The following is a 13,382-nucleotide window of genomic DNA, read 5'->3' on the forward strand; positions in this document are numbered from 1 at the left end:
AGCTGAATATGTGATTATTTATGAGGGAAAAACTTTTTTTTTTTAATAAGTGATCTTGGTTTGTGGTAGAGGCAGGCTGGGGATAGTTAATACTCCAGTATAATGAGTACATGGGGAATTTAACACAGATCACTGAAGACAAGGTAATAGTTTGATTTTGCTCAAAGACCTTGGTCTTCTGTTCTCTCTCTCTGTCTCTCTCTGAGTCACTCTTATTCCCCTTACATTTTTTAAAAAGTTGAGTTAGGATAAAAAGATGTATAATGTATCCATAATATTCATTGGTACTGATGTTATTTAGATATTGCTTGATATATAAATTGGCTGCTAACTTTACAAACTTTAGTTTTGGTTGGGTTGGTAATTAAGTTTACTCATCATCTGAATAAGAGTCAATTCCATTTATTTCAAGTATAACAGAATTCGTGACTATCAAACTGCAAAATATTTTTTAATTGCATTTTTAACTCCTACAAGCCTGGGGAAGAGTCATGAAACTGTGCTTGAAAGTCAGTGAAATGATTTTTTCAAAATGCTATTGAAGGATTGATTTGAGCACTAAATATAGGTACTCTGGTTAACAATCTTTCCTGATTTTTTTCCATCAAAAGTATTCTTTTCAGTCTTTGGATATTTAAGTACTAACTCATTCTAAGGCCAATAAATATTTTGAAGCTTCCATAACATCTTTGCATAGTTTGGCCTATTTATAGGATAAGAAAATTAATAATATTAACCCCTCACAGCACTTTCTCTGCCCTCTGCTCAAAGTAGCTCTTTCTAAATATTTATTACTTAAATGTTTCTCTTATAGTCTATATGTATACAAACCTCGAGAGTTAAACTTGATATCTTTTTGGCACAAGGAGGTCTCTACATTAAGTTTCAAGAATTAAACTTAAAAAAAATCTCCCCAACAAACACAACAATCTTACAAATTAGACCTATGTAAAATGTTCTTCATACTCTAGAGCATTCATTTTGCAAACTTATTAACATTTTCTCATGAAGATTTTAATTTTCATTTTACTTTCCTGCTTTCCTAGCTTTAAAAAACTTGAGATTTATTTATGCTCTTTTTATAGTAACTACATTTGTGTGTGTGTTCAGTAGGCATTTGGGGAAGAATTAATTTTAAGAGGTACAAAATATTATTAGATCAGTATGTATACCAGCCTAGGCCAATCAGGAATAATCAGTCTGAATGACCATGTCAAATTGAGTGAGAAGGCAAGGTGTGCTGGGAGTGCTTATGTAATTCATGATGGTTCTACTCGTCTCAGTTTTGGAAAAAAATGATGATAAATAACCAATGATAAAACCCCACTATGAAATCTCTCTGTGCCATAGAATTGGATTATCCCACAGGTCACTTCATGGAAAATGCAACCAAAACTACATACTTTTATTTTCCAGGAAAAAAACTGCACTTAAATGACCTTATAATGGAAGAGGCTTTACTTCTTGAGTGGTCCTCTGATCCTAGGTTACAATCAGATAGACATGCACGCAGTGTGGATTCAAGTGGTGTGAGCTTGACGGGGATATTTCTTCCAGCGCCGAGCACTCGGAATACAGAAAGTGCTCAATGGGTTTGTTCAGTGAATGAACGACTAATTATCTGCCAAAACCAAGTGCACGTCAGTGGGGCACCACCGTATGGTTGAAGTGCTTCAAGCCATTACAGGCCATCCAGCTGATAAAATGAATGATGTCTGCTTGTTTAATTACAGAAATACAAATTTATCTTCAAATGTGCAGTGTCACATTGCTGCATAACAAAGTGCTTTATTTGCATTAATAATTTAAGAGGCTGTTACTCCCAAGTGGTAATGGAGATGACCGTCCAAGAAATATCACCTTTCCTCGGGCCACAGAAGTACCTGACAACAAAGCAGCCTAAAACTCATGCTTAACTACAAAATAAACTTCTGACCAGGGGTGCATGGTAGGAATGGGTGATGGCAGGTTTTGAACAAGCTTGAAAAGGAGGCAGAAAAGGAAGATTTACGTAATGGCGTGTGAGTTTCGTTGTCTAGGTAGCCACTTGTCAGTACATGGAAAACCTGAAAAGAAATACATCCTAGATGAGATCAGCTTTTGGATGACAGTAGAGGTTAGATTTCAGACACGTTGCTCAGAGGCCCTAGATATGGTTAGAGAGTGAACACTAACGTCGCTGCAGAAGAGTATGTTTCCAAGGTCCTTTAAGTTCACTCTCATGTGCTTAGCTTGTCCACGTATGTGTCTCAGCAGGAAAGAAGCGTACACATAAGTTACATCAATTCCAAAACTTCCCCGTATTGATTAAAGAAAAAAAAAAAAAAGAGGCCTAGGAAATCAAATAGAAAGAAGTGAGTGAACGCGATGTAGGAACACACGTAAAATCAGCTCTCGTAGGCTTCACAAAGCGGTCCTTGTTTTCCAAATGGTGAATTTACACAGCTGTGTCGTGGCACAGAAGAGAACGATGACATGTCATCCAATAAGAACAGTTTCCTTTTCAAATCAAGTAAGTATGGTGGATATCTTTAAAATATTTTAAATTGAAGAAACAAAATGTGTTAGCCCAAGATTTACCAAATTTACCTAATGCTGTGTACCAAGTCACTTTAGGTAAGCGTAAGCGTTTAGTCATGCCAGATTTAAGTGACTGTGAATTTAAAACTGCACATACATACTTAATGCTCCTTTATTATATTAAAGACCTCTTGACCATGGTATGGCGTAAAATTGTGGAAACTCATGTAAAAGTTAACTGTAGAAGACCCTGCGGCAACACTGGCGTTGAGTTAATAGCCAAACTAAAAACTCTGACAGGACAGTTCCTTAATAAGGTGGTCCGTCCGTGGCAGTGTTCTGATAGTATTAGAATTAGGCCCTTTATTTATTTAATACTCCATATGTTTTTGTTGGTTTTGACCCCAAGTCAGTGATCTGCTTTCAATCTTCACCATGTCAATAATCATAGTTTTTTTTTTTTTTTGTATTGAGATTAAGTCAGCTACGGAAAACAGAAAAAATTTGTTCTTTGAAATTTTAGGCACATGTATTACCTACTTATTTTCACACTTTAACCCCAGAAGCTTCTCTTGAAATATACAGGTTACTAGGAGATGAGTGACACAGAGAGACTGCAGAGTGTTTATTACCACAAATATATTAAAAGCGTAGTGTAGAATAATTAAACTTTTCATGATTTATCTCTGTAAAAAGCTCAGGTCAGCAACCATGCCAGATCTTCACAGCTGCTTGTGTATTGCTGATTTTGTGACTGCATATGTCTCAAATCTGCCAAAACTGAGGTCTAAATAAATGAACACAATTGTTCAATGAATGAGATTATATCAGTTTTAAAATGAAGAATATTTAATACTGTGGCTGAATCCATAGGCCTGGTTTCCAAGTCACAGTACAAAGCTGAGAAGACGTGGCCTACATCTGTGATGTTTCCTAACATAGGATATTGATAGAGTCAATGTACAAAATGTGAAGATTCATCTAAAACTCCATGCGCATTTGTTAAGATGCTGCTATCAGCTCAGAATTCTAAGACGACTGACAGCTGGTGATTACATATGAAGCATGAAACAATTAGGGAAAATTTAAAAATTAAAACTGCATTGTATTGCTATCCTTTACATAGATACTGATTTCATGTGAAAGATCATTTCCCCTTGGATTACCCTCAACTGAAAGGTTTCAATTTTATAATGATTCGTATTTGTAGTTTTCAAGTAAAATCTTTCACATGCCTTCCCTGAATGCCTTTTTTGGACTGAGTCCACCTTGAATGAAACTGAAGAAAGTAAAATGAGCAGCACAAGGTGACTTTGTTCTCAAAGTGACAAAGGGAGAACGGAAGCTGTGCATATCCGTGAAGACTTCAGCAAGTCTCGAGTTAAGCCTTTTTTTTTCCCAAAAGTGGTCGACAATTAACTTTTAAGTCAGATGGAAAGATAACCTTCAAAGCATGCTGCATTTCCTTTCTCAGTTGCCCCTGTTCTCTACTCTTTTAAGTAATGAAAGAGCACAGAATTTTAATTTTGTGTGGTCCCTGTTTTATAATTCCTAAAATGAGGATTCTATTTAAAGGCTGATAACTGATGCAAGTTGAGTTGTAAGCCATTAGACTATGATACCGCAAGCCAAGTACATTTTGATTCTCTGGAAATGCAACCCAGTCAGACATACAGCATATTCATTCATATATAAATCACACATTATCTTGATTGAGAATGAAAATTGTTTTATTCTCAGGAGGTTTACATCAATCAGTTTCAAATCACAAGCACCTGAGCTATCTACCGGGTTACATACTCCTTCAGGAGGAACGAGACTGTTCCCCCAGCCCCTTTGCCTCCAACCTGTTTGCATTTTTCTCACGGAGAGAAAGTATTGGAAATATTTACTGTTGGTGAAGTTGTTTTTTTTTTAAAGTTTTTAAAATAGCTTTATTGAGTTATAATTCTCTTCATCATAAAACCCACCCTCCCTCTTTAAAGTATCCAATTCAGTAGCTTTTAGTATATTCACCAGATCGTGCACCATCTCCATTTTCTTGTCAGAACATTTTTGTCATGAAACTGGGTTGTTTTTAAGAGAGAGAATGGTTTCCCATTTCTAATATGCTAATGTTCTGATATATGAAAAGATCTGAGTCTGTTTTTTAATAAATCTGCTTGGATGAAATGATTTTATTATGGGAGTGAATATAAGAAGGAAAGAGATGGTCATCAGATACAGCCCAGCTTTTCAGGCTTTTTGAGCATTTTGGAGGTGATCCCACCTCTAAAGCTATTTAGAGCAGCTCCCAGATTCCTTTGTCAATAGTTTTAGAATTAAGAATACTTTGGCTTTTTAATTAAAGTGAAAAACTCAAGCCAAAAGCTCACTAATCGCCAGACTTTAATAGTTATTTAAAAACAGTTTCTCTCTACGGTTTTCAGTGTCTGTAGAAATCAAAGCTGTAGAGTTAAGCAGGGAAGAAGGCATATGACCTACTGATACACTTCAGTGTTTTTTATGTGAAAGATAGTAAGGAAAACTTGTATATTTCCTACTTGTTGAGATACTTCATCCTCTTAGGCCATTTCACAGAAGCAGGAAGAAAAGGGCCACATTTATCTTTGTCCACTTGAGCATCAGTAGGACAAAGCTAGAAGTGGCTGGTGTTCTTTTCTATAAGAATTTATGCTAAATTCACTCAAGTCATCACTGACTACTAAACTTTTTCTTCCCAGTCCTCTTGCATATATATGAAATATTTTACCTTGTCCCTGTTCTTTTACCAAATGATTTTACACAGATAGCAAGAAGTTGAACATTTCTTTAAGCAAGCATATTAAAAATAGGCACTGATTATCTTGATCTGTTTACGGCAAATGAATATGTTATTTTCATAATGTATCTAAGTAATAACTGAAAATCTTGGCACTTCAGTCAATAATGTAAAGCTCAGTGTAGAAAGCATGCGTTTCTCTACCTCTCCCACTTAACATCCCATCCCCACACACTTGGTTAAGTGAGAAGGTATTCTTTTGTTTGGGAGTTACCTTAAGTATATTTAAGCATATCTTCTGGTATGTGTTAAAGGGTGGTCTTCAATATGGTGGAGACAGAATAAAAGGGACTATGAAAAGTACATCAGAATTTCAATAGCATTCAAGTCATAGCTAGCCTGTGTATTTAATAAATGTATGTTATTTATGTTGTGTTTGTCAATGGAAAATAAAGTTAAATGTTCTGAAATGTCCCTGTCTTTCTTTCCTGTTGCCAACTCATGTCAGGAATGTTATACTCATAGTTGGATGAAGTATTTTGCTGAAATCCTATTCGATGTGCTTTATCAAAATAAAAGCACAATGTAATGCAAGAGCATCCTTTTATCTGTAACCCGTAAATCATTTTGGTTTATGTTCCATAATCACGTACTGTACAACTTACCATGATTTGCTATAAATTTGAGAGGTGCTTTTCAGCATGATACCTATTCATGTCAAAATCCCAGATTTTTGTTTTTAACTCAAAAGCACATTTATAAATTATTCTAAATTTAGTTCTTCCACTTTCATGTGGATTCTAGTATAAGCTGCATAAGATTGCCCTTGCTTGTAGTCAGACCCTTTGGCAGATTCGTACGCGGGTGATGAGATGAGCTGATTACTGGTAGAGATGAATGTTGGGCTCCCCCACTACCCTGCCTCGTATGCGCATTCAGCTCACTCTACTTCTCCCCTCTTCAGTGAAGGGAGAAGTTCTGTAGTATAAGGACAGACTGCAAAGCCAAGCTCATTAAATGCAGCATGTCGAGCTTGCCCTCCCACCTCCTAAGAAAAGGCGTTTAGGGAGATCTCTGCGGCAGACCCCTGGCCAGCTCTTTCGATCTCTACAATCTTTGTAGAATTTGAGGTAAACATCATTATGGCTATCTCCTGGTGGGCCAGAAACATCCACCACAGTGCTGGTGACCGTACATGCCATGAAATGAGACGTCGTCCAGTTTTGTGTGCTTGGAGGACAGGGAGTCCAACATCCTTAGATATCCCGGGGTCGGGGGGCTGTTGTGATCACCCAGAACAGTCTTGAGTAAATCTGATTTGGAGGGTAGATACTCAGAATCCAAGTCAGTCCTCCAGGCTTTTTCTTTTCTTCAACGTATATTTGTTGTGTATCTATCATATGCTAAGCATACCGGTAGGTGCTAAGACAAAGGATTTTTTAAAAAAATCTAGCTTTCGATGAATTTATAATCTAATAGGGGAATAGGAAATGATTTGATCAGAGCTGCTAGTGGGGTAAGTCTGTGATACTAAGGGAGCATGTGGGGATGTGATGCTAAAACAGGAAATAGTTTCCTGTAGGAGGTGTTATTTAATCTGCATTTTGGAGAAAGGAGTTGGTGGTTCACCAGGAATGTAGGGGTGCACTTTAGGATTTTTTTTTTTTACTTTAGTCTGCCCAGAGCATTACCATTTCCAAGGCATTCAAACTGACAAAATTCTGGTGGCCCTGTAGAAACTGTGGGTCTGAATAGAGCCTACCTCTGTAATCTTGCAGCGTGGGCAAAAGGGGCATGGCCTTAGGGCAGGATTTCTCAGCCTTGGGACTATTGCCACATTGGGCCAGGTAATTCTTCATTGTGGGGGGTTGTCCTATACATTGCTGGCTATTGAGCAGCTACCCTGGCCTCTACCAACTAGATGCCAGTCATACCTCCCTAGTTGTGGCAATCAAAAATGTCCCCAGGTATTGCCTGTTTGCTCCTAGTTGAGAACCTCTGCCCCATGGCCACCAAGAGGAGGCTGTGTGTCTGAGGGTTTGCAGGACAAGACCATCCATGGGATCTTGGTCCTGACAGGCCCCGTTCTGGCATTTCCCAAGGCAGCAGGCGCTAGAATGCCAGTTTGTGTCTGACTGCACAAAAATGCGGCACTACCACTACAACAATGTGGATCACCTCGGGCCCTGCTGCACTTCCATAAGCACGGAAACCTGTGCACAAAGGAAGAGGTACAATTTCTTAGAACGTATCATCTTTCTATTGATGTCTCCAATCCCTAGTTTGTTCTTGATAAGACGCCCTAGGGTTATATGTCTCTCAAAGGGATATCTAAAGGCAGTAAGTTCATTTCTCCCAGGACCTTTAAACATTGGTTATAATTCCTCTTAATTAAGTTCACATTTCCAGACAAGTTGCCTTAGTAAGAGAGAGCTAATTTACCAAATTCTGTCTTTAATGGGATTTTTGCATGCCTGGTCTGTGTAACAGAGTTGTAGCAGCTGTATTTAATCTGAGACATAATTTTTATCAAAAAGCAGTCAGCTTTGAGGCCAATGTCCCTTGACCAGCCTGTGCCTTTCTGAGTTTGTGTGTCTGCAGTACCGCAGGTACAGAGAGCTATTACCATATGGTTTGCTGATAGCGTTCAAGTCATGATCTCCATAACTGACATTTAAACTCTGATGTACATGAAACAGGAAGTCAAAGAACTTAAACCCCAAATCTGACCAAAAATTAAAATGAGAACAAAGGTTACTCATTAGTCTACTGTAAATTTCTGAGACAAAGTAAGAAGTCTATCAATAATCAGTGCTGATGACTAATATTCTCATACAATCTTTTTAAAAGAAGGCTTTGAATATAACATGCAAGGTTTGAATTCGATTTTGAAAAGAACATTGGAAGAAAATAATTCTGAAGCCATTATTACCAATTGAGGCCTTTTAAAAATTAGATTAACTAGAAGGACCAGGCAGAACTCTGGTTCTGAATCTCCCTAGGGTCAGAGACCCCTCTGATAACCTGGTGAAAGGTTTGGATCCCTTTCTCACAAAAAGCGCAGAGGACTTTTTGTGCGGCGTCAGAGACTGTGCAGCCCCCCTGAAGTCTGTCTCCAGATACGTCGGAAATTTATAGACACAGGTTAAGAATTCTTACTAGGAGAGAGTCTGTGATTCAGGGAACCTCACAGGTTTCCATGTTTGGTTAGAAAGCTACAATCTAAAACTGGAGCTAAGTCAACACAATTACTTCCCCGTGAATGCCAGAATGCCTTGACACCTCACTGTATGCCCATAATAATGAATCAACATAATGAGGGTAGAATGATTAGAAGGAACTGCAATCATTTTTTTAAATTGCCATCACATGGGGAAAAGAGCTTAATGCCAACCAGAATTGGTTACTCACCAAAAACGGGTTGAAAATTTAAAGGACCATTTTTGCAAAGAAAAAAATAACCAGTTATCTAATGATTCACTTGCCTTACACAGAGCTTGTTTTGCCTTGTGTTGATCGAGCCAGATTTAAAACCAAGCTACTTAAAAATCGATTAAAAAAGAAAAACCATCCCACCTGAAACATGCAATCTCTAAAATGGTTAGAATGTAAATTTGGTTACTTTCTGTTGTATAACTTTCTGTTATGTACATATATGGATGTGCACTTATGTCCACATTTACTTACATTCCCCACTACATCCTTGTGTTGCTATTTAGAATGAAAGCAGCAAGGAGGACTTATTGATTGAACCTTTCGGTAAAATTTTTTAGCAAGGCATACACTTGCAGACCTTCTTACAAATGTAAAATTAATGATGCTTGAAGCCAACGCTTGAAGTTATTAGTAGAATGCAGTATTGATGTTTGTAGTTTTTACTTCTCTAAAGGGAAAAGTCTAGAGCAATTAATGACATCTGTCTTTGCATTTTTCTTGCCTTATTGAGGAAGAGGAACATGCGATTTCAGAGCACTGAAGGATTTGATATCACTTTGATATCAGAGCATCCTACATTCTACATGTGTGTACATGAATTGGACAACGGTACAAGGTGTACATGAAATTGCAAGGCGATTTTCCTAAGTCAGTGATTTGGAGTATTCTCTTTAGAAGATCCATGAAAAGCCCTTTTTAGAGGAAAAGCAGTTGCTCTTTGTGACTTATTTTCAACATTCCTTGACCATTAAATTTTTTTTTGCTTAGCATCTTTATTTTAATAACTGTGGCAACAGAATTAATTTTTACTTGAAAAATTGTGGAGAAATAATATTAATTTATTGCCACGCTCTGAAAGGGAACCACTGCCTTAAATGTTTTGCAGCCCTGGTTGGATATGCCTGGCTCCTAGAATCATCACAGATGTCCTCCCACCATGGCTGCTTTCAGTATTCCTGCAGCTGTCTCTTCCGCAGCATTATCACTGAAACCTGAAGTAATTAGTTTATTAATTTAATTAATTAATACTTGACCACTATTAAGAAATTACATATTTAAAATATTTTAAAGTATTTTTAAAGCAAAGTTATCCCTCTAAAATATTCCCTAAAGCTTAGAGGGTCATCATGAAAGAGAATAATTTCCAACATTGGACAAGGAGTCGGAAGACTTCTGTCCATTTATCTGATCTGCTATTCGCTGGTTGTTTACCCTTGACAATTTAGTAAACCTCTTTGAACTTGAATTTTCTCATCAGCATGGGATTATTAGGATTAAATAAAGCAATGAAGGCAAAGATGGTTTTGAAAGCACTGTGTAAGTAGGTAATGGTTAACATTATTTTATTATCCTTATTTCATCGAGGGAACAACATTAAAATTTAATTATGTTTTCTCATCTCAAACAACTGTGGTACAATCTTGCTAACTTAGTATTAGGCATTCATGAGAACACACAAGTGATATTAGAAGACTATTTCTGGTGCCGCTGGGGTATGGGGTATGGGGTACTTGGAAAAGATATGTAATTTCTTTTCAGCTTAGTTGCTTCATCTGTACAATCAGGGATTGGTTGATGTATGTGGCATCTTCTAACTAAAAAAATATAATTTTCCTTCTCTCTGGAATGTCATGCAGCTCATACTGTCAACTACCACAGACAAGTTTTTGTCTTCTGAGTTTTGAAACACAGCTCATAGGAAACCTCTAGGAGACATAGGCAGAAAGGCCCATAAAAAGTTTCTGTTCCTTTTTTCCCTAAAGAGAATTTTTATGTTCCCAACCTCCTTCTCCTATGAGATTGTTCCCTTACCAAATTGCAAGATCATTGAACACAGGGGCCATACCTTCCATTGGTTAAATTTTTCTGCCTCCTTTACATTTTCCTTCTCTTCCAAACTACCAAATCCTACACTATTAGTTGTTAGATAATGGATCTCATTACTTCTTTATTTTTGGCTTAGGAAATATTACAAAAATTAGGTTGTGGAGACTTTCACGCATGTGGACTTATCTCTGTGTGTGTGTGTGTGTGTGTGATGTCCATTATATCTCAGATGTATATTTCTTTTCTTAAATAAGTATCATTTTTAACCACAATATTATGTTCATACTTTAAAAATGTCAAATAGCACTAAAAGCTTATTGTGACGGCCGAATGGATAAAGATGAGTGGATAAAGAAGATGTGGTGTACATATATATATATATATATACACACACACACACATACATATACACACACACAATGGAATACTATTCAGCCATAAAAATGAATAAACTTTTGCCATTTGCAGCAACATGGATGGACTTGGGAGGCATTATGCTAAGTGAAATAAGTCAGACAAAGAAAGGCAAATATTGCATGATATCATTTATATGTGGAATCTGAAAAATACCACAAACCAGTGAATAAAACAAACAAACAAAAAAGAAGCAGGCTCACAGATACAGAGAACAAACTAGTGCTTACCAGTGGGGTAATTTATCAAGTTAAATTGGCCTGACTTTCTTTGTGCTAATGACTAAATCTTTACAGGTTTGCAAGTGCTTAAACCTATCAGATGATCTTTACCTCCTTTAGCGCCTAAGATTCTTTTAGAATTCTCTGCTATTCAGCCTTATTGCCTCTTTTTTGTCAGATACCCTGTTTCCCAGATTCCATGTCTTGATGTATTTCTTGAATTTTTCACTCATCTGATCACACCTGCTTTAAAATGGGTTTTCTAATAGAAAAAAAAAATTGTAATGAAACAAACTCCTAGAAAAGAAATAGTCTTAAACATGGACAGTAACAGTGACAGTGACAGTGCCACTACACTTCACACGTGCTGTCAGATTCTCACGCCAGTGCCACAAGGGAGGTGTGATTGTCATCACTTTCCAGCTGAGAAGTCTGAGGCTCAGGGAGGGGCGATCCCTTGGCCAAGTCCGCAGAGTCAGTGAGGCATGTAGCTGGGATTCTCACCTGACTTCAGGCTAGACTATATTTGGCGTGAATTTCCTTAATTCTTTCCTTCCTAAGAATTACTACCATGATTCTTTTCTGAAGCATCAACTTCATCTCGGAGAGCTCCTCTAAGGCTCCATGAGAGGAAGGTTTCACTCTGTTAGGATGCCTTAGCATTTTTAAAACAGCCAGAAACAATCTTGGGCAGCAGTGGGAAGGCAGTTTGTCCAACAGCACTGATCAGACTCACCAAACAAGATTCTCAGCACAAATATGAAAGGACTTACATCCAGTCTAGGCTTGTGGACCCTACTGCGAACATTCAGACGCTTCTTTGTTGGATGCAGGGTTTTGCTGAAAGCTAGGAGATGATCATGATCCAGGTTACTAAGCATACATCTCTTCCAGCCCTTTTGTTTTTTTCTGTTTTTCCTTTCACACTTCCTCTCCTGCTTGTAAGGGTACATAGGATCAGGCTCACTGAGAAGGTGATTTTGCTTCCTAGTTACGGAGGGACTCGGGAGGATTTGTAAAATTCAGGACCGAAGAGAGGGTGAGCAGGCCATTTGTCAGCGGTGAAGCCATCCCGTTTATCACGTCCTCCTGCTTAATTGCGAAAGTTGCTCCAGCTTCTTCCTGCAAAATACAATGTGGTTTCAGAGTGGAGCATGTTTTGTCTCTGAGAGAGAGAAAAACTGTCCCATTTTTAAGTCTTTCTTCCCGTGTTGCTAGCAGGCAACATCTAGTTGGTGTATCTGACATTTCATTCATTCACCCGTTTTCTTTTCCTCTGGCTGCTCTGATTTCCACCGAATTGGTCAGGCCGATGAGAATAGTGCAGAACATGTTGCTCAAGGGAATAACATCTCGGCATCTCCAAAACCCAAATTTTATGTTGTCAAATGAGTTCAAATGGCACCCTATCTATAGTGGTTTAACATGAAAAATCAAACAATCAGTGCATCTTGGAATTTATCTTTGGTCTAATTTTGCACATTATCTCTACTATTTCAATTGCAACAACAGTCACCATGTCTCAGGCATATTAGGGGTCAATTAACATTTATTTAGAACAGGCTCAACCCAATTACGTGTAAATCTTTATTTAAAAAAAAATTTTTTTTTTTTTTTTTACTAATCTGGGAGTTAATTGAACCAAATCAAATGAGTCACTGCTTAGCACAAATGTTTGAAGGATAAATTCCCTTCTGCTTGCCAACTTCTATGTAATTTGCCTGAGAAATGGAGCCTGGAGATCTGCGTAATGGTTTTTCATCAATCATAATAAAACTTTTAAAATAATGTAGTAATTTATGGACCTCAAGTCATGAAACTAAGTTTTAATAAGAGAATGGGTTCAGAAAAAAATTTAAATAATGATGAATTACATTGTTTGAAGCTTCTTAGTGGAAAACCCCATTCTCCATTTCACTGAATGGAGAATTATCCACTCAGACTTAGGGAATCTTTCTCATTTGATTTACCAACCATTTGGAAGGGAGAGAGGGATATCCTTGGAGAAAGGCAAGGGGCAACTAAGATGCCAACAAGATTAGTGGGATCTCCTTTTGGAGGAGAAGCGTCATGGTCAGATTACCTCCAGGGGTATGAAAGTGTGAAAGCATGTGTTTTGGAGTCAGACCTGGATCAAACTTTGGATTAATAACCATGGAGCTTGAAAGTAACTCCTTAAACTCTCTAAGATTTTTGGATCCTTA

General features: G+C 37.6%; 1 protein-coding gene across 11 annotated transcripts in view; it reads left to right on the plus strand.

Moving 5' to 3' along the window:
* PTGER3 (prostaglandin E receptor 3) overlaps positions 1-13,382 on the plus strand; it is a 120,171-nt gene that overhangs the window by 33,298 nt on the left and 73,491 nt on the right. The window contains exons 3-4 of one of the 11 annotated variants that reach the window (XM_010963412.3): positions 1,813-1,826; positions 5,101-5,752. The exons of 9 other annotated variants lie outside the window; for them this stretch is intronic. In XM_010963412.3, the coding sequence (XP_010961714.1) occupies positions 1,813-1,826; positions 5,101-5,200 (114 nt within the window). In that variant the 3' untranslated portion in view covers positions 5,201-5,752. Of the gene's footprint in view, positions 1-1,416; positions 4,039-5,100; positions 5,753-13,382 lie in introns of those variants that run through there. One more of the 11 variants, XM_045522995.2, reaches the window with a different exon arrangement.

The sequence above is a fragment of the Camelus bactrianus genome, chromosome 13, assembly GCF_048773025.1.
Source record: "Camelus bactrianus isolate YW-2024 breed Bactrian camel chromosome 13, ASM4877302v1, whole genome shotgun sequence".
In the NCBI taxonomy this organism is placed as follows: Eukaryota; Metazoa; Chordata; class Mammalia; order Artiodactyla; family Camelidae; genus Camelus; species Camelus bactrianus.